Source organism: Cololabis saira, chromosome 2 (assembly GCF_033807715.1).
Source record: "Cololabis saira isolate AMF1-May2022 chromosome 2, fColSai1.1, whole genome shotgun sequence".
Lineage (NCBI taxonomy): Eukaryota > Metazoa > Chordata > Actinopteri > Beloniformes > Belonidae > Cololabis > Cololabis saira.
In genome coordinates, this window is record NC_084588.1 from 51,701,803 (window position 1) to 51,724,455 (window position 22,653).

The 22,653-nt window shown below is 41.9% G+C and overlaps 1 protein-coding gene across 1 annotated transcript in view; it reads right to left on the bottom strand.

The window, feature by feature from the left end:
- LOC133456756 (NT-3 growth factor receptor-like) overlaps nt 1-22,289 on the bottom strand; it is a 126,087-nt gene extending 103,798 nt beyond the window's left edge. Inside the window, exons 1-3 of the mRNA XM_061735325.1 lie at nt 22,271-22,289; nt 19,597-19,850; nt 9,306-9,501 (exon numbers count right to left, since the gene is read on the bottom strand). Coding sequence (XP_061591309.1) covers nt 9,306-9,501; nt 19,597-19,850; nt 22,271-22,289 — 469 coding nt within the window. The remainder of the gene's footprint in view (nt 1-9,305; nt 9,502-19,596; nt 19,851-22,270) is intronic.
- Nucleotides 22,290-22,653: the final 364 nt, after the last annotated feature.

Sequence of the window (22,653 nt, forward strand, 5' to 3'; positions counted from 1 at the left end):
TCGGCTGCACACGTGCAGATTTCTCGGTTCAACGAGAGGTCAGCTGGAATAAAATGATATTTCTCAGAGCTGCGTGTTCTCTCCTGCCGTCGGGAATAACTTCTGGTTCCAGGTGCCACGGATTTGACTTCATAAACGTCCGCTCTGTTTAACGAGGCTGTTTAGACAACAATAGGAGCATCTACCATTCCTTTTTTTTCCTTTTTCTTGTCATTATAGAGGCTGATTTCAAAATGCACACGGCATAAGCAGCAGAACTTTCCCAGAGGCGCGATAGCGGGCCTTACCATGACATTAGTGAACGCTTGATGTTCCACAAGTAAGGAGACGTTTGGGTGTGTTTAGCTTTATGTCTGAGTGAGCCAGAGTCACCGCTGCTCGCCAGAACTGTGGAGCGCGTACGTGTTAGAAATCCTGCAGCGCGCTGTTCCCCCCGGATAAGAGGCTTTCAAGTAAATGAATGAATATATTATGGATTAGTGGTCAAGAACTGATACGGCAGCTATGCTGGATCTGGACGGAGTGAGTGCTGCAGGGCAGAAGACGACAAAGAAAACACGCTGAGCGGCGCCGGCAGAACAAAGGGGACCCGGGGGGGATCAATATGACCTCTGACACGCCCGGTACTGGAGTTGAGGGGGGATGAGGGGGGACCGCAGCCCCCCCTGAAATAAAAACGGTGAAAATCAGGGCCGCCGCAAGGGGTGTGCGATGAGTGCGACCGCACGGGGCCTCGCGCTATGGGCCGTTTTTGAAAAAATAAAAAAATAAAAAAAATATTTTTGTTTTTGTTTTTTCCCTTATAAATATCAACAGTCACGTTCCATTACAGACCTAAATGTGTACTAGTCTGTGCATATCAATAAATATATGTGCAATGATGCACGTGTCTGTTGTTCAACACAACTGATCAGACCAAGCGCAGACACAAGCTGCTCTGATCCAGACGGTGGAGTTGGAACAAACTGTCACACAATGTCGAGAGAACAAGACAGATTCAGGAAATTTCCATCAGGGGATGAAAAAAGAGAAAAACTAAAGAAAATGGAAGAGTTTAATGCCTCTCTGAAAGGCTCGTTTGATAAATTTGTTACAAAAACCACTGATCCGACCGGGTCTCAAGCAGCCGTGGGGCCCCGCGTCGAGGCAAGAGATGATGATGAGGCAGGGGAAGGTATCCAGTATTTTGATCATTGCAGAGTTAAAATTGCGCATACCCAAAAATTGCGCATACCCAAAAATTTTGCGTGCGCTCGCTAGGCTCACGCGCGAGGGCCCCCCCTGGCCATTTCGCACAGGGCCTCGCAAATCTCCCAGACGGCTCTGGTCCAAATCATCCCCCCCTGAAATAAAAACGGTCCAAATCATCCCCCCCTGAAATAAAAACGGTCCAAATCATCCCCCCTGAAATAAAAATGGTCCAAATCATCCCCCCCTGAAATAAAAACGGTCCAAATCATCCCCCTGTAAAACTGTCATCCCTCCTTTCCATCCCTTATGTCATTTCATCAATGAATGTGGTTTTACTGCTATTTCAACATTTAGAGTCATCACCAGAAAAATAACTTATTTGACAATTTTCACCTGTTTCAAGTAAATTTTCACTTGAAATAAGTAGAAAAATCTGCCAGTGGGACAAGATTTATCTTCTCATTACAAGCAAAAAAATCTTGTTCCACTGGCAGATTTTTCTACTTATTTTAAGTGAAAATCTACTTGAAACAGGTGAAAATTGTTGTTTTTTCCAGTGATGAGTCTTGTTTTAAGTGTAATGAGATTTTTTTTACTAAAATGATACATTTTTAACTAGAAATAAGACAAATATTCTTGTTAAGATTGTGAGTTTTTGCAGTGATCCATGTTACTTATCCTGTGAAGGACAGAGTCATATTGATAAAGTTCAGAAAAGTGTTTTTTATTGTTGTGTTTTGATGTATTTGATGTAAGCCCAGTGGATATTTAAAGCTTACAGAAGGCTGCATTTAACTGCTGCTATGTCATTCCTGCAGTATTTCTGCAGCTGTTTTGGTCACTGCTATTATTTGTAATATATTATATTATTTGTAATCAGCACAAATTATCTGTCCCCATATGATAAAATCCACCATCCCCCCTGATTCTTTTTTACAACTGGAGTACTGGACATACCAGAATGGAGGGAGTGGGGGAATGTAAGGTGACCTAGCCGACGCCTACAAGCCGCACCAGCGGTCTGTCCACAGTCGCCGCTTCATCTTCCCTGGCATGCACCCACACACATACAACAGATCTCCACACAGATACAGACATTTCCTTTCCCTGCGCGCGTGTCCTGAGGGTAAAGAAGGCATTAATATTCAGCTGGTGATCGGCAGAGGCAGGAACCGCTCAGATCCATTTTGTTTTCCTAGCCGACGGCAGAAAGCTGTGGCCATTATGACCTCGTGATGCATTCAGGGTTCATTTCCTAGCTTTTTTTTCCTTTTCTTTTTTAAATGCATGCACATAGAATTAAAAAAAAAAAAGGAGGACATTCTGTTTGCTGAGAGGAAGAGCGGCACACATGTCAAAGCTGGGGATTGTGCGTGTGCATTGGTCAAACTTTCAAATCCAGGTGCACACTGATCAAGACAAAGTTTCATTTGTTCCCCACTGTCATTTATTCATTAGCCCGCAATCAGATCTCCTGTGCAAGGCGTGAAATGTTATAAATCAGTCCCTGGCTGGACGTTAAAAATTCATGCTATTCATAATACATAAGACCCGTCATTTATTTATCACCTCTAAATGGGATTTCCTCTCCTCTCATTGGCTGCGACACAGGAGTTCAACTTCTGCCGCCTGAGCAGAAACCATTTTGAGACTGAGCCGGGTCTGAACTGGACGGGGCAACATGGATCTACGGCTGCAGATATCCAATATTTTAGTAATCGAGTATTCTACTGAAAATTCCATCGATTAATCGAGTAATCGGATAAAACATATATTTGTTTAGTTAAAGAGCAATTATTATTAAAGCTGGCCGCATTAACTGCCGAAGGAATGGCATAAATTTAGCCAAAATTACACAAATAATTCAAAATGGCCGACTTCCTGTTCGGTTTTGGCCATGGCGCCAAGAGACTTTTCTTTAAGTTGGGACATGATACAGGTGTGTAGAGATTTTCGTGCATGTACGTCAAACCGTATTGTGGGGCTTGAGGCACAACGTTTTCAAGGGGGCGCTGTTGAGCCATTAGGCCACACCCATTAATGCAAACCATTAAATATCACATTTTTCACCAGGCCTGACTTGCGTGCAAAATTGGTGACTTTTGGGGCACGTTTAGGGGGGCAAAAAGGCCCTCATTTCGTCAGAAGAAAGAAAGAAAAAACGAGAACAATTCCTACAGATACAATAGGGCCTTCGCACTGTCAGTGCTCGGATCCTAAATATACATAAGATGTTAGATGTTAATTGACATCACTAAGACTAAATTATATAATACAGAAGGTTCGTGGCTGTGCATTTAAAAACCCTGAAGCAAATTCACTGCCTTCACTCAAAAAACTAAGGATCTTACCAAGAAATGTTCTTATTTCTAACCTAAAAATGCCATTACACCTGATAACACACATCACTTAAAAGGTTAGCTGTTTTTCCCACGTGTTTCAATTGAACTTTCATTTGTGTCAAGCACATTTTTAGTTCTAGTTAAGTTTTAAGTTAAAGTCTTGATAAGATTTTGAGTTTTGGCAGTGTTCAAAATATAATTCTGAGCCCTGCTGTATTGGAGCACATTAGGCACCAGCGCTACTGGATGTTTTATCCATCAATGACTAAAGAGCTAAAATTGAAAAGTACCCAGTTAGCTTCAATATGTTTTTATTTTTCACCCTCATCACTCTACAGCTCTGTGTTTTTACAGATTAAATGCATTAACAGTCGTCATAATTAACAGAAACCTAGCCCTCCACAGGGCTGACGTTATGTTAGCAAAGTACTGTAATGTTATTCTCCTTAATTAGCACTACGTTACCTTAATTTTACCCTGTCTGGGGTGACGGCCCTCCGCTCTGGGAGTAAACAGGGTGTTGGTGGAGAAGCTGCAGCGTTGAGGACGTACTGTTGTGATATCAAGCGCTGTCTTAAGCTTGAATTATTATAACCGACGCAGAGCACACGCCGTCACCGTGACGCCGTCGTGACGTCGTCGTGAACTTTCGGACTTCTCCGTCACTCCATTTCTCCGTGGTGCAGTTCCCCCAGTGACCGCTAGTTAGCGATCTTTTCCTGAATGGTTTATCCAACCTTTTCCGGTCACAGTGAATCAAAGAGATAAGGACAACTATTGTGCAAACAACCAAAACAAAAAAAATCACACATACACGAAGAAAAGGGCGCTGAAATTTCACGACTGCTTCAAACCGGAAACCGGAAATGCGTTGCTACCAAGTGAACCAATCAGAGCCTCTCGTCTGCGTGTGGTCTGCGTCGCCTCCACGCGTAGTTACAATTTTCGGGAGGTGACGTCAGTGACGGCGTCGGTGACGGCGTGTGTTCTGCGTCAACGCGTACCACACGCCATAGGCATGGCGTCGTTTTGACGCAGAACCATAACTCAAGCTTTACAGTGATACATGCAACAGTGTTGCCTTGGTGTTCAGCTGGAAATGCTGCCACACTTTTGACATTTTCTGCCTTTTCTCGTAGATAAAACCAAACATATCCACCGCCTCTTTCTTCTTCCTTTACGTGCGCGGCGTCAGCGCGTTGTGCCGCATTAAACGTAGTCCGGGCGAAATACGATGCTTTGAGCTGCAAAATGAAATGATTCATCGAGGCAGAGAAAATTCCTCGATCATTTTTTGTAATCGAATTACTCAAATTATTCGAGGAATCGTTTCAGTCCGGCAACGTTCCAGCGTTTGGTCAACACAGTTATGTCGGCTTATTTGGATGACGTCGTTGTTTATTCCGCTACATGGGATGAACATATTCGACAACTTCAAGCAGTGTTTGGCCGGTTGAGTGAGGCTAATCTCACTTTGAATCTTGCCAAATGCGAGTTTGGGCAGGCTACAGTTACATACCTCGGCAAAGTTGTTGGTCGGGGTCAAGTTAAGCCTGTCCATTCTAAAGTGGAAGCCATCCTTTTGTTTCCTCCTCCTGTCACTCGCAGTGGTCTAATGCGGTTTTTGGGAATGGCAGGATACTATTGCAGTTTCTATTTCCGTTAAACTTGTGCTCTTTGTTGGTGTCCTTCCTTTATGTTGAGGTTTCCATTTCGAGCCATAGCCTATTATTTAAATGTTATTTGTGTGGAGACCGCAACACCCTACATGGATCCCATGGAAATGTAGGATCTGCCTTTCAGACAGGAGGAGGAAGTATCCCGGGATCCAGGCTGTGTGACTGTTTGACTGGTGCCACCAGGGATGGAAACAGCAGCCCCCACGCCGCGGCTACAGTAGCTGCTAGCACAGTTGTTTTCTGGGGATTCTCTAGAGCAGTCAATGTAATTATGAGTAATTAGGCCTCAAAGTGGTCTTGTCTTCCCCACCTGGAACACGAGGGGTTGCGAGTACGTTATGTACACTGTAGGTTACTTTTGTGTGCAGCAGTCTTACATCTAGTGCCTGAACTGTTCCACGAGACGTTATCTTACACTTCTGCCCTGAGGGTAGTGACACACTGGAGACACAGCTCATTAAAATTGATATAAAGACATCATGTTTGATATATGTGCTTCTACAACAACTCACGCTATCAGTGTCAGTAGTGTCATTTCTTTTAAAGATAGGTTACGCCGCGGTAGCCTACGGAGAAGGGTGCTGACTGATGCGTGAGGTTCGGCTGCAAATCTTTATGCTTGTTTTCAAAAAATGACAATTCCCTGCTGTGTCAATGAGAAGTTTATGACATGCTTTGGTAGAAGTGTCGCCAAAAGTCAGTACAAATGTCTCCTTGAGCAGGATTTAGGTGGTGGAGTTAGCGTCTCTGTTCAGTCTCTCCTCCACGGGAAGCAACACTTCTTTTAAAATTGGTGTTAGAGCTTTGCAACAACTTTACAGCTTCTTTGCTACCTATTATTCCGGAGGTGCAGTGAATGCAGCACCATGTGAGAGTGAGTGTTCATAAAGATGTGAAAGCTGGATAATTGTGCTCTTATCAATGCCTGTGGTGTCATAATCCCCAGTAAATCTGAAAGGCTGACTGAACGTGTCCCGGTTTATGGTTTCTATTAGTTTGGTCGTGTTTCAGAGGGCGGAGCAGTTCTTTAGTGACCAGGATGGAGGGTCCATTCCTGGCCTCCTGGTCCTGCTGAAGGATCCTTAGACCGGGGGTCGGCAACCCGCAGCTCTAGAGCCGCATGCAGCTCTTTAGCGCCGCCCTAGTGGCTCCTGGAGCTTTAAAAAAATGTTTGACCTTTTTTTCTTCTTTTTTTCTTTTTTCCTTTTTTTCTCTTTTTTCTTCCTTTTTCATTTCTTTTTTAATCTCGACATTTCGACTTTTTTCTCGACATTTCGACTTTTTTCTTGGGATTGGACCTCAACATTAATCTCGACATTTCAACTTTTTTCTCGACATTTCAACTTTTTTCTCGACATTTCGACTTTTTTCTCGAAATTTTTACTTTTTTCTCAACATTTTGACTTTTTTCTCGAAGTGTATAATGAAAAAAAAATTTTTTTTTCTTTTTTCCTTTTTTTTCTCTTTTTTCTTCCTTTTTCCTTTCCTTTTTAATCTCGACATTTTGACTTTTTTCTCGATATTTCGACTTTTTTCTCGACATTTCAACTTTTTTCTCTGCATTTCGACTTTTTTCTTGGGATTGGACCTCAACATTAATCTCAACATTTTGACTTTTTTCTCGACATTTCAACTTTTTTCTCGAAATTTTCCCTTTTTTCCTCGATATTTCAACTATTTTCTTGACATTTCGACTTTTTTCTCAACATTGTACTTAAACATTAATCTCGACATTTCGACTTTTTTCGCGAAATTTTGACTTTTTTCTCGAAATTTTGACTTTTTTCTCGAAGTGCATAATGAAAAAAAAACCTTCCCCCAGTTATAACTAATATAGAAACATGCAGCATGTGTTGTCTTCATTCTAAGGCTTATAAAAGACTTTTCATTTTTTGCGGCTCCAGACATATTTGTTTTTTGTGTTTTGGGTCCAATATGGCTCTAAAACATGTTGGGTTGCCGACCCCTGCCTTAGACACACCAAACCCCACATGACCCGCTGCCTTAATCAATGCGGGATTTCTGTTTGATAGAAAAAGCACTGGATTAAAAAAATAACATCTATATAGACTGAGAAGAGTGTGTGTAGTTGGGTGTTATAGAAACACTAAATTTCCAACAAGACTAAGGAAAAACAAAACAAAAAACCCTATGCAAGTTAATTTACCATCTCGACCTTTTGAGTTCGATTCTTGGAAGTCTCTAATCTGTGATCTGTTGTTTGTGCTCATGGTTTTTCTTCAGTGTTTAGTCGGCTTAACCTCTCTCTCTGTTCTCTCCTGACTGAGAGAGTGTGGACACACCGGCCGTGTCTCAGTCTCCTTATGTCATCTGTTGCTTCTCCTCGTCTGTTTATCCTCCACCTCTGCTTGTTCCTGCTGAACTAAGTCTCCTGAGTTTCTGGACTCACCGTCCGGCTCATGCAGCCCGTTTAGTTCAAGTTTTCTTGTTAATAAATGCAATGCTCACTCCCGTCTACTGCTCATCCATGTTTGTATCCTAACCGAAGAAACTTTTCACACAAAGTGACAGGATTGTGATACTTGTGATTTGTGAGTCATTGACTACGTTTACATGCAGTCAAAATTCGGGTTAAGGTCAATATTCCGGTTACTGAAACATTCATAATATTCAGTTTCCATGCGTGAGCAAACAGGTTTATCCCTGTTTACATGGTAATTAATCATCATCAACAGCCCAGTAGAAGTCGTTTTTTTTCTTGACCCTGTAGTTCCTTTTTCAGCGTCTTCCAGCGGAGCTTGATCTGGTCTGGCGTTCGTACAAATGCTGCTTCGCGCAACTTTTCTCTCACCTTCTTGTAAATCTTCTATCCCGGTACTTTCTACCGTCTACAAATGCAGAAATGTTCATATCCTTCATTACATTTATGAAGTGATTAGTCTCCTCCTGGTCTTGGTTTCTCCATGTTTATAAGAACTTCCTGGACTCAAAAGACCAGGATTCCTTGTGAACAGAGCATGTGCAGAAAACTAATTCATGTTCCGTTTGATGGGGAAATCCCGTAAAGCGCATACATGACCAAAAAGGTTAGAAAAGGAGTAACCCAGGGGTCATATTGGGGTTTTTAAAAACCGGAATATGAGCAAATTCTGGTTATTCAAAGGGGTTATTGGTGTTTACATGGCCGTGCACTTTTGCGGTTATTGCTAATATCCCAGTTAGAAAAGGGTTATTGATGCGTGTAAACGTAGTCACTTTAAACACCTAAACGTGATGTGATCTTGAAGATAAAGGTGTGTCTTTCTGGGACGTTAACGGACCGAGGTATTTTATTTTTATTTCACTTTTATTTAACCAGATAAAAAAGACCCATTGAGGTCAAGACCTCTTTTCCAAGGGTGACCTGACCAAGGAAACAGCAGCAACACGTCCACAAATAACACACAAATAAAAGCAATCACAAAATAAACATTACAATGAGAGTGCAAACTGTTTAGCAAATAAAGTGCAATAGTAGTGAATTCAGTAATGTGTAAAAAACAACAACTTCAGAAATAATTTAAAATTTAAAAACACGGGCACACGTAGTTTAAAAACAGGCACTGCCGAAAGGATTCTCGTTGTCGGTTTTTTAGAAGTGAGCGAAAGGCTTCAAAAGAAACAAGTTTTCATTTCAAGTTGGAGGAGATTCCACGCAGAGGGTGCAGAGAAACTAAAAGCTTTTTTCCCCAAGTTAGTCCGAATACGAGGAACAGCAGGTGCAAATTGTCATTCGACCTTAAAGCATAACGGCTTTTAGTTCTCTGGAGAAATAAACATAAATAACCAGGAACCAAGCCAAGAAGAGCCTTAATAATCAGAGTCATCCAGTGTGTAAATTGTCTTACATTCAGAGAAGACAAGCTAGCTTTAGCATACAGTTCACAGTGGTGAGTGAGATGCTACAGCCAGTTATGAACCTTAGATCAGTGGTGACTGGAGTGACTGTAGACAGCTGGCTGACGCACACATGTACACAACATCACCGTAATCAAGAACAGGCAGAAAAATAGCAGATATCAGAAACTTTCGTGCTCTGAGGGAAAAACATGCCTTGTTTCTGTAATAAAAACGGGTATTAGATCAGACTTACGAGTGGTGGGCTTGTTGCAGTTGTGTCCGTGTCTGAAGTACTGAGGATTCTCCACCACAGGAATACGAGTCATCCCTATGACGACCGCATCAGGACCGGCGTCCAGCGTGCACGGGGTGATAATCCCATGGTTGACGTGATGAAGAGGACTGGCAGAGTCTTCCTCACCACTGATCACCGCTACAGGACCTGCAATAACAACAACAGCAAAAAGTCAATTAATGTTGTAGCTCTAAGTCGGCTTTAATGTTATATACCCAGTACTGGAGTTGAGGGGGGATGAGGGGGGATGGCATCCCCCCTGAAATAAAAACGGTCCAAATCATCCCCCCCTGAAATAAAAACGGTCCAAATCATCCCCCCCTGAAATAAAAACGGTCCAAATCATCCCCCCCTGAAATAAAAACGGTCCAAATCATCCCCCCCTGAAATAAAAACGGTCCAAATCATCCCCCCTGTAAAACTGCCATCCCTCCTTTCCATCCCTTATGTCATTTCATCAATGAATGTGGTTTTACTGCTATTTCAACATTTAGAGTCATCACCAGAAAAATAACACCAGAACAATAACTTATTTGACAATTTTCACTTGTTTCAAGTAAATTTTCACTTGAAATAAGTAGAAAAATCTGCCAGTGGGACAAGATTTATCTTCTTATTACAAGCAAAACAATCTTGTTCAACTGGCAGATTTTTCTACTTATTTCAAGTGAAAATCTACTTGAAACAGGTGAAAATTGTTGTTTTTTCCAGTAATGAGTCTTGTTTTAAGTGTAATGAGATTTTTTTACTAAAATGAGACATTTTAACTAGAAATAAGACAAATATTCTTGTTAAGATTGTGAGTTTTTGCAGTGATCCATGTTACTTATCCTGTGAAGGACAGAGTCATATTGATAAGTTCAGAAAAGTGTTTTTTATTGTTGTGTTTTGATGTATTTGATGTAAGCCCAGTGGATATTTAAAGCTTACAGAAGGCTGCATTTAACTGCTGCTATGTCATTCCTGCAGTATTTCTGCAGCTGTTTTGGTCACTGCTATTATTTGTAATATATTATATTATTTGTAATCAGCACAAATTATCTGTCCCATATGATCAAATCCACCACCCCCTGATTTCTTTTTACAACTCCAGTACTGTTTATACCTGTCACTATTATATGAGTACTGATTTAAAACGGATTCAAATACTATTTTCCCCGGGGCTTTAAAGTGAAATACTTTTACACGAGGCAGTTGAGTTTGTCAGAGAAACCATATCATCATTTATTCATGTGATGACTCCTCTGTGTCTTTAAGCGTGTGTCAAACCCCAGAAGTTAGTTTTATCACATACGTTTTAGCTGTGGAGAGGTTAATGCTTTATCTTTATTATACTACGATAGTTCCATGGAAAATAAAAGAAAAAGGAGCTCTAACAGTAAAGTTAATGTGATTTCATGTTTCTATCTGACTATCCACAATGTAATAGCTTAGATTCATTCACATTTTATCATTCATATAATCTGTAACTATCCAACATAAATATCTATAAAAAAGGAAAGAAAAAAAACAGAATTTTCTCTTTTTGATCTAAACCTCTTTTAACCAAGAAAAAATCCAATTAAGATAAATAATTCCAACACAATGAAGTCCATAATAATAAAAATAACATGATTTAAGAATCAACATCTAATTATAACATCACATAAACATTCAAAACAACAAAATTAACCACTTTAAAAAGGTTTAGACCTTTCTAAGTGAAGTTTATTTCTGAGCTTGAACCGTGTCCAAGGTGAAAAAGCAGAAAAACATATAGTTGATAGCTAATAGTTGTTAAAACATTTAAGATAAACCATTAGAGCTGAGACACAAAAGTAAAAAGTGGTACGCTAAAGTTCAGTCATTTTAATCATTTTCAGTTCATTAATTTAATCATCTTAATTCAATAGACAAAAATAAACCAATGCTTTTGTCTGTGAGCACTGATTAATGTAAAAGCCACCGAATGACAGAGAATCCCGTATTGTGCAGAGACTTTGTGTGGGTAATAAAACGCAGCGAGGCTGCAGTGAAACGAGGCTGACGCGGGTTAATACTCATCACAGAGGTACACTTATTTCCTCAGGGGTCGGAGTCTGCAGAAGACTTTGAAAACCTGACTCTGGACCATAATTTATTTCTTTTATGAATTATTTTTTATTTCAAATGCAGCAGCACAAGCGCTGATTCTCAGCTCACTAATGACGAAATGGACAAAAACTTTGAAGTACAAACTTTGACTCAGAACAGCTCTGTAAGAAATATGCACATATATATTCTAATTACATCCCCCAACCGGTACAACTATAAATCAGATCACGTAGCAATGTGGAAAATGCCCCAAAAAATAAATAAGGGAAGAAAGTAATTCTTTACACTCACTTTGACTTTTTTCTTTGCAAACAGTAAGAATCTGATATATTAACCATTCTTTTACTGATTGATTTAATTCTTAATATAAATCATTTTCTGGGCTGCAACACATTCCAAAAGTGTCGGCTTTGGGGCGATTTAGTGCTTGTAAGGAGGTGAAAGGAAAGAATAATTATGATATTCAAACTGCTGATGTCAGCAGGTAAAGATTTTCTGGTAGTGTTTAAGGGATTGTTGTGAGAAACAAAGATGGGAGGAAGATCACCCCTTTGCAAGGAAAAATGTGAGAAAAAACAAGTCTTTGTATTGTTTCTCAAAGTAATATTGGAAATGATTACTTCATTTTGCAGTGAGTAATATAATAAAAAGAAAATCTTTTTGAATGACAGTGCGTAAAAGGCAAAACTGTCTATTATGGACTTCTAGCATCTTCCATTATCAGATGGTTCTGCATCAAGAGCCGTTATTCATCGACAGCTGATGTAACCGCATGAACAAGGGTTTAACCCTGGGGGACTTTAGTCCAGCAACACAATAAAGAGCTCCAGCCACAAACCTCAACTATAGAGGGAATGCATTGACGAAACGTTCCCACTGGACCAGCCCCCTTACTCGCACTGAGTGGCAAAACATCAGCAAAAACAGCTGCAACTAGTGGAGAAGACGGGATAACAGCCATTTATGGGCTTAAATTAAAGGCAGTTGGACTTGACAGTGACCCGTACAGTTACCCCAAGAACCAGTGGTCCATGGACATTAATATTTGGTACAGTTACCAAGAACCAGTGGTCCATGGACATTAATATTTGGTACAGTTACCAAGAACCAGTGGTCCATGGACATTAATATTTGGTACAGTTACCAAGAACCAGTGGTCCATGGACATTAATATTTGGTACAGTTACCAAGAACCAGTGGTCCATGGACATTAATATTTGGTACAGTTACCAAGAACCAGTGGTCCATGGACATTAATATTTGGCCACGAATCCAGTTTCCTGATATTTATATGTACTTAATTTCTACGCCGGGGAAATACACGAAGCAAATCTTGAAGGCTTACAAAAGTCATGACGCTTGGTCCGACTTCAAGGCAGGATTTGTTGTAGAAATTAAAGTGATGAGGACACTGAGCTTTATGATTTGACCGTTTAACGTTAGCTACCCAAAAATCCAACATTACCTGATACAAAATGGGAACCGCAAATCCACGTTTCGGTGTCTGGAATCCAGTTGTTTCTGTGAATTGCAGCGATCCATTTGTCTCTCTTAAGCTTATTTTTCATCAGTCTGTAAAACGATAACTCTGATTTCTTGCTAAATCTATGAGTACAGTCGATCGCACAACAGCTCTTTCCCATTTTAGATGTTTTCCAGTTGCTCAAACTGAAAGTTTACGCTGACACTCAGTCTTTCTGCCACTCAGTCTTTCTGACACTCAGTCTTTCTTACACTCATTGGGCGAAACTTGCTGTGAAGTGGCATCTGTGACGTCATGAACATTCCCTCTATACATCTCTATAAGGGACATATTCCAGTTGAGTGAAAAACAAACTGTATCTTTGCTGCCAGGAGAGAGAGTAACTCCAGGGACTTCATAAATTCATATGTTCTTTGGGTTGTTTGGGTTGTAAACTGAAAGTTTATGCTGCCACTCAGTCTTTCTGACAGTCAGTCTTTCTGACACTCAGTCTTTCTGACACTCAGTCTTTCTGACACTCAGTCTTTCTGACACTCAGTCTTTCTGACACTCAGTGGGCAAAACCCGCTGTGAAGTCGCATCTGTGACGTCATGCACATTCCCTCTATAGCTTTACTGTCCAAAAAAAGGCGTCAATGTCAATGTCCTGAGATGACGGCGACGTCTCTGGGCTCAGACGTATCTACGACGGACCACCCAGTGGAAACATGTACTGCTGTCAAATCTGTCAGTAATCCTGCTCTTTTTTCTCGGTTAAAGTGAGCCCCGTTTGCCCTGGACCAAAGACAGGTCGGGGCTGCAGGGATGAGGCCGTATCAGCGCTCTGGTGGTCATTTACTCCTCTGTGATAACAGCACTGAGGAAAGACGAGTGCAGGAGGATTTTAGAGCAGCGTCTCTGCCTTCAGGACCACGTGTTTCCAGAGACATCCCAACATTCCCACACCAGCTTAAAGTATTGTAGATGCAGCAAGACAACAATGTATCAGGACAACAAATAATGACCCGTATATACTATTATAGACTATACTATACTATTTAGTATCCCGAGAAGCTGAAACAGATCAGCCAGGACGTGATCGATGACAAAACGGAGTAGCTTTTATCTGCTGACATATGTTTTGGCTTAACACTGAAGAAAGTAAAGAAATTTGCCTTTGAATTTGATTATAATAATATGAACGATAATACATTTAATTTGTTATGCGCCTTTCATGGCACTCAAGGTCGCCGTACAACAATCAATGTAGAAAAACACAATTTAAAGCAGCACTATGTAACTTTTCCACCTTAATCTAATATTTCATCATCATCATTGTGATGGTACATCAACTTCCAACAGGTTTAATGAACCTCTGTCATGGTCTGAGGGGTCTGTATCTCCTTCACTGGCACTATGTAACTTTGAGGAGCATGGTAGGAACCCTGCCACACTAAAAAACTACACATTTTTACGGCTTTGACTGCTTTACGGCATACGTCACTTCCTCCTCCTTCCCGATTCGTAGTCGAGACGAAAATGGGCGGGGCTTGGAGCGCAGAGCTCCGCAGAAGCTGGTAACCCGTTGCTGCAGCAGCTCCACACAACAGACGTGGGGAAAAGATCGCTAATGGTTTAACTTTTCAGCGCTTTCCTGCTCGGAGGCAGAACCACGGAGGCCAAGTATCTGATATAACAGAGTAAAAGAGTAAAAGAGTCGTCGACTCGGTTGGATCGCGGCTGTAACGACCAAACATAACCTTCCACAGTATCCCACAAACAAACACTCACACAGACCGGGTCGGATCAAAACACGGGTTTTATTCCCCACTTCTCCAGCTAAACGCAGTTGCTGGCCAGCTCTTTGTGGTGCCCAATCCCAACCCCAATCTTCTGATAAAACTAGTTTGTTGAGGAAAAAATATTAACTATTTGTAGCTGCAGAGGAAAAAAAATAATCTCACGAGGAAAACAAAAATATTGCTCACGCCTCGGAGCCTCTTCCGCATAATATAGCGGTCAAAAAAAAAGAAAAGAGAAGTAAGAGGGATACAAAACATGTACTGTATGTTGTACTATTATACAAATGTATTGAAACACATGGCGAGTCAAACATTTACCAAAGCAGCTGCCAAACACTCCTAAACAAGGTAGTAAGACGGTGGTTCTGCAGAACTGCGGCAGTAATCCCTTATAAAGAGTGCAGCTCCGACAAGGAGCTCCACTCTTTATAAGGGATTTCATATGGATCCAGACCGTTAATAATCATTATTTTCTCCATAAACCGCTCCCTGGCTTCCTTGTTTAAGGTATCCCGGTAAATTCCAGTTCCTTTCCAGCAGTTTAACATCTTTTTTTTGCGTTCCGTCTGTTCACTTGGTGAAACAGAAAAGTAGTTTTGAAAGTCCGTCCCGTCTTATTTCATTCACTCTCAAAACAAATGCACGAGACGTGGACAGGCTCTTTCCGGCAGTACGCGCTGGTGCTCATGGGAAATGTAGTTTCTTTCTGGTAAAGCACTACCGCTTTTGTCCAAAGAAGCCGCCAAACATAGATTGTGCTGCTTTAAACAATAGAGAACAGCAAAGTTTGCAGCAGAACACAAAAGACCACGTAAATTGTAGGTGTACTTAGTTGATTAAAATCTCATTTGTGAAACAAACATCACCAGTAAAGTCAAACATGACATAGACATGTAATGACAACCAAACATCTTTGTGAGTATGGGGCTGGATTCTGATTGGCTGAAGCTAGAAATATGGTAGTTTCATATAGACTGGATAGACTTTACAACGACATATATAGTTCATTTTCCACTTATTTCCTAAATGTCCAAGTCTACATATGTGCATTTTAAGTTCATACAATACTGTGATTGGTCTGGTCTGTTTTTCGTTTACATCATAACTGAACTAAGACTGTTGCGGCTTCTCTATCCAAACTTTAGTGAGCCGCTACTGAGCGGGTCAACACAGTCAAAAACAAAAGACAGACGCGGATCCAGCGTCACCTCCAAGTTGATGCATTTTAATAATAATTCAGAAGATTATACTGTTGCAAAAAGTATCAATCCAAAGACAAAAAAAAGCATCTTAATTTAGTTTCTGCGATCTGCCCTTTGCGGTCAAAAAACTGTCCCGCTTCCCACTCTCACACTCTTCCCTTCATCTGCAGGTGTCAATAATCACTAATTAAATCATGAATCACTAATTAAATCACTGTAAACGCTCCGACACAAGAAAGGAGGGGCGAAGACAAGAAAAACAAACAAACAAAAAATGATTCCTTCTGAACTTATATGTCCATAATATATACAACACAAACAACACCATGCCCCCACAAACCAATTCATATACGCCCTTCTTTCAAATAAAGGATTAAGTAAATAAAGTATAATTAGACTAACCAAGATTAATTTTGGCCTCAACAAGGACACATTGATTATGCGAATCCCATTATGATGCCGACTCCTGGTCAGAGACGTAGAACCCGGACCTGACTGATTCTTGAGATTCTTGAGAGGCCACAAGCAGCAGAAACGTGGAACATGAGTGTGACAGGCGTCACCGCCGTGCAGACACCACACCGGGGGATAAGCAGGTTGGTTCCGTGACCTCTGCTGAGCCGAGGCCTCTCATCACTCCTGTTTGTGTTGTCTCAGCTATAGGGAACAACATTCAACCCCATTTCATTTTTCCCAGAGCGCATTTCACGGATCACTTCCCCCACTGTGGACCACTAGGCTATAAAGGAGAGGCAAACCCATCAGGGTTAATAGAAGGAGACACGTTTAATGAATTTCCTCAAGCATTTTGTAAAAAAAATGTATGCTGCTTTAAAAGGGAGACCTTATATCCTTCTGTTGCATAATCGTGACTCCCACCTATCAGTCACAGGCATTGGATTGTGCAAAAGACAATAGCATCGCAAGATTATCCTTTTCACCACACTGTTCATACGCATTTCAGCATTTCAACTGTCTAGTTCATGGACCCTTAGAAAAGCAGCTTGTGATGCCTAGATGCCAAACAACCCAAAGAACATATGAATTTATGAAGCCCCTGGAGTTACTCTCTCTCCTGGCAGCAAAGATACAGTTTGTTTTTCACTCAACTGGAATATGTCCCTTATAGAGATGTATAGAGAGAATGTTCATGACGTCACAGATGCCACTTCACAGCGAGTTTCGCCCAATGAGTGGCAGAAAGACTGAGTGTCAGAAAGACTGAGGGCCTGATTTACTAAAGGTTTGCATGTGTAAAAACGTGTGCAAACTTGACAGCACCCGCAAACCAAAGTGCCAGCTGATCTACTAACAGCCTGCAAAGAGGACTGCGTCTCTCAAATGCGCAAAATAGCACACGCTGTTCATTTAGTACTTTTGCCCTTATGAATAATCAATATGGGGCGTACCCGCCAGAAATCGCTAAATACTGGGAGGGGAAGATGCAAATATGTCCATTTACCACGCGCAATGAGATTTACCAAGGCTGAAAGTAATTGCGGGAATTGTGATTGCGTCTGTATTTAATACGTTCGAAAGGAAGGTGCTAATCTCCACATGCAAAAGGAGAAATATTTTATTTGAATGTTAAATCGAGTATTATTCAGCAAAAGGTTGCCACAGGAGGCACATTCATTTTTTTTATTTGTGATATAAATTCATGGAGAAAAAAGTGTTTCTTATTGTGCGCCTGTTCTGCAGTTGTCATACCCCGGTGTTGTGCCGTATTCAGCACCCCTGCCGTGAAAAGCACCCCCTCGTCTGACAAAAATTATATTCTCATTCTGTGTCACGTTCTGTTTAGCGTCCAGTTTTGTGTTAATGATTCATGTTTAAATGCGCTCATGGATTCGGGTAAAAAAAAAATATCGGGTAAATGGTTATTGATGTTATTAATTAATAGCCTGCTTACTGTGTTGTCTTCCATAATATTTGTAAATATATATATAATATAAACTCCTAAGTATGTGTTTTTGTGAGTGTGTATATATAAATATATTGAAGTGTCAGTGTGTTGTTTTTTTTCTTGGTCTACTTATCATTGAATATACGAGGGGGTGCTTTTCACGGCAGGGGTGCTGAATACGGCACAACAATTTTGCGCTTGCGACTATATCCTGCTTTCCATCCAGACTCTCCATGGCGCAAAGTTTGCGCTGCAAACCGTAAGACATGCAACACCTCATTTAAATACTGCTGTTTGCACCTGTTATCAATTGCGCACGCATTCTTAGTTGATCACCCGCAAAACACACAACAACAGCACGTGCAAACTTTTTCAGTGCACACGCAATTTAGTACTCTTTATTTAGGATCTTAGTAAATCGGGCCCTGAGTGTCAGAAAGACTGAGTGGCAGAAAGACCGAGTGGCAGCGTAAACTTTCAATTTGAGCAACTGGAAAACATCTAAAATGGGAAAGAGCTGTTGTGCGATCGACTGTACTCATAGATTTAGCAAGAAATCTGAGTTATCGTTTTACAGACTGCCGAAAAATAAGCTTAAGGGACACAAATGGATCGCTGCAATTCACAGAAACAACTGGATTCCAGGCACCGAAACGTGGATTTGCGGTTCCCATTTTGTATAAGGTAATGTTGGATTTTTGGGTAGCTAACGTTAAACGGTCAAATCATAAAGTTCGGTGTCCTCATCACTTTAATTTCACCAACAAATCCTGCCTTGAAGTCGGACCAAGCGTCAAGACTTTTGTAAGCCTTCAAGCTTTGCTTCGTGTATTTCCCCGGCGTAGAAATTAAGTACATATAAATATCAGGAAACTGGATTCGTGGCCAAATATTAATGTCCATGGACCACTGGGTCTTGGTAACTGTACCAAATATTAATGTCCATGGACCACTGGTTCTTGGTAACTGTACCAAATATTAATGTCCATGGACCACTGGTTCTTGGTAACTGTACCAAATATTAATGTCCATGGACCACTGGTTCTTGGTAACTGTACCAAATATTAATGTCCATGGACCACTGGTTCTTGGTAACTGTACGGGTCACTGTCAAGTCCAACTGCCTTTAATTTAAGCCGATAATCGACTGTTATCCCGTCTTCTCCACTAGTTGCAGACATTTTTGCCACTCTGGTCCAGGGGTTGGTCCAGTGGGAAAGTGACGTCAATTCAGACCCTTTATAGAGATTTGTTCCTTTGGCAGTCACAGACCTTCCACGTCCTGCACCTCCTCTCCTCCAATCATCCTCCACCTCCTCTCCTCCCATCATCCTCCACCTCCTCTCCTCCCATCATCCTGCACCTCCTCTCCTCCCATCATCCTCCCATCATCCTGCACCTCCTCTCCTCCCATCATCCTCCACCTCCTCTCCTCCCATCATCCTCCCATCATCCTCTACCTCCTCTCCTCCCATCATCCTCCACCTCCTCTCCTCCCATCATCCTCCCATCATCCTCTACCTCCTCTCCTCCCATCATCCTCCACCTCCTCTCCTCCCATCATCCTCCACCTCCTCTCCTCCCATCATCCTGCACCTCCTCTCCTCCCATCATTCTCCACCTCCTCTCCTCCCATCATCCTCCACCTCCTCTCCTCCCATCATCCTCCCATCATCCTGCACCTCCTCTCCTCCCATCATCCTCCCATCATCCTGCACCTCCTCTCCTCCCATCATCCTGCACCTCCTCTCCTCCCATCATCCTCCCATCATCCTGCACCTCCTCTCCTCCCATCATCCTGCACCTCCTCTCCTCCCATCATCCTCCCATCATCCTGCACCTCCTCCCCTCCCATCATCCCCCCATCATCCTGCACCTCCTCCCCTCCCATCATCCCCCCATCATCCTGCCACGGCCTCTCAACCTGCCTGGCAGAGCCCGGCCTCCCCTCCCTGCCAACCTCCTCCTGCCGCTGGACACACAGCGTTCCAGGTCCAGTCCTGCAGCCAAGGCTCGGCCGGGGAAAGTGGCTCACGCCGTCAGGAGAAAGAGGAAGAGCTTCCCGACAGACACGTGCAGGAGAAATGAAGAGATCACGCCCTCCGGCATCTTAGCCAGATGAAAACGACTTCCTTCCTCACCTTTTCAGAACCGTTCACAAGTAAAAGGAGGTTAGAGTTCACTGCAATTATTGAATAATGAATGAAGACTTGTGCTGTCTTCAGGTCAAGGGAGGAGGAAGGGAAGAAGGGAGGAAGGAAGGAAGGAAGGAAGGAAAGAAAGAAAGAAAGAAGGAAGGAAGGAAGGAAGGAAGGAAGGAAGGAAGGAAGGAAGGAAGGAAGGAAGGAAGGAAGGAAGGAAGGAAGGGAGAAAAAAAGGAAAGAAGGAAAGAAGGAAGGAAGGGAGAAAGGGAGGAAAGAAGGAAGGAAGGAAGGGGAAAAGAAGGAAGGAAGGGAGAAAAGAAGGAAAAAAGGAAGGAAGGAGAGAAGGGAGAAAAGAAGGAAGGAAGGGAGGAACGAAGGAAAGAAGGAAGGAAGGAAGGAAGGAAGGAAGGGAGGGAGGAAGGAAGGAAGGAAGGAAGGAAGGAAGGAAGGAAGGAAGGAAGGAAGGAAGGAAGGAAGGAAGGAAGGAAGGGAGAAAAGAAGGAAAAAAGGAAGGAAGGAGAGAAGGGAGAAAAGAAGGAAGGAAGGGAGGAACGAAGGAAAGAAGGAAGGAAGGAAGGAAGGAAGGAAGGAAGGGAGGAAAGAAGGAAGGAAGGAAGGAAGGAAGGAAGGAAGGAAGGAAGGAAGGAAGGAAGGAAGGAAGGAAGGAAGGAAGGAAGGAAGGAAGGAAGGAAGGAAGGAAGGAAGGCAGGCAGGCAGGCAGGAAGGAAGGAAGGAAGTAAGGAAGGGAGAAAAGAAAGAAGGAAGGAAGGGAAAAAAGAAGGAAGGGAGGAAAGAGGAAAGAAGGGAGGAAAGAAGGAAAGAAGGGAGGAAATAAGGAAGGAAGGGAGGAAAGAAGGAAATAAGGGAGGAAGGGAGAAAAGAAGGAAGGAGAGAGCAGGAGGAAAGAAGGAACAGGAGAATTAGGTAATTTTGACCCAAATACAGTACGAGGGTTAAGACTTGTATTCTGGGTTGGCATGAATACAAAACAGGACCTTAATTGAAAAAAATTAAAATAAATAAATAAATAAAGGAAAATAAATGAATTATTTTCTTTCTAAAGCCAAGATATCAGTCGTTCATTGATCAGCCCTTTTAAACGTGTCAAGAAGAAGAAACACTACAGTGAAGTGTTGCCAACTAGCCAATTATCACATTTTTTTCAGCCTTGTTTTAAAAGAAAAAATAAGAAATTGAGTTTGAGAAAAATAATAAACGCAATCAAAGTAAACAGATGAACTAATGTGTTGTATTTTTATTTGAAATTATGTCTCTCAGAATAAACCACAAAACTGCAAATTTAATACAACTAATACAAATCATCTGATCGTAGTGAGTCGTTAGACAAATACAAACCGAGATGAATAACAACATATGTTCCTCTCACTCTGTGATGCTTTACTTAACAAAAATTAAGTAAAAAAGAAACTGTGTGCATTACTATTGCCATCTTACTGACGTTGTAGCATTTAATACGCTAAGTTGCAGCAGGTGCTGCTGATCATCAGCCCTTCATGCAGGATCGTTAGCAGGAGTGCAGGCCGATACAAAAGCAGATGGTTTGGCAGTTTGCAGGTCTGGAGCATTAAGGTGGTAAAGTGCTAAAGGCATCAATAATGGTCTTTAAGAAAAGCTATCAGTCTACACATAGACATATTTAAGGATAGGATAGAAGAAAACTTCACAAATGCTAATCAGAAAATCACGTATATATGTGGAGATGTCAACATTTCAACAACAGGGGCATCTCTGAATGCACAACACCGGATCCTGCAGTGTGGGAGTGAGAGGGGCAGGGTAACGGCCCGGTCAGGGTAACGGCCCGGCGAGGCGGGGGAGAGGTTTGTCCGTCAAGACTCCTCTCCCTGGCCCTGCCCCTTCTCAACCTTTCCCCGACCCTGAACCCCAACCTGGGACTTGCTGATTGGGCCGGAGCTTTGGGAGCTGGGTGCTGGTCTGCGGTCCCCACCCCCGGTCATCCCGTTGCTGCTTCCACCTGCCTGCTGTGCTGTTGCCGTCCCTGACCCCCCAGTCTGGCCCTCAGCAAGAGGGCCCCCCCTTATGATCCTGGTCCTGGTCCAGGTTTCTTCCCTCCTAAAGGGGAGTTTTTCTTGCCACTGTTTGGCTTAAGACTTTTCTCCCACTAGGGGAGTTTTTACCTGCCATTGTTTATGTAATAATTGCTCGGGGGTTCATGTTCTGGATCTCTGGAAAGCGTCTGGAGACAACTTTTGTTGTATTAGACGCTATATAAATAAAATTGAATTGAAATTGAATTGAACATTGACCTACTAAATCCAAATAAACACAAAAAACTGAAGAATTTATCAATACCTTGAACCGTCTCAGCCATTTCCCCCTAAATCACCAGACCCGCCCTAATTACTACTCAAGGCGCAACACTAATTGACAAAATATTCACAAATGTAATAACTAACAATTCTGAGAGCGGGGTTCTGATAAATGATATCAGTGACCATTTGGCAATTTTTACAATTCACCACTAAAAAAATTTAAATAAATAAAAAACATCAAGACAATAAACCACATTACAGATGGACTAGAACTTAAGTCTAAGGAGGCATTCAAAAATGATCTTATAACATTTAACTGGGAACCAGTCTACAAAGAAAAGGATGTGGATAAAACATATGATGAATTTATACAGGTTATTTCAATATTATATTATGATATTTCAATCCTACTCCGTTTCGAAC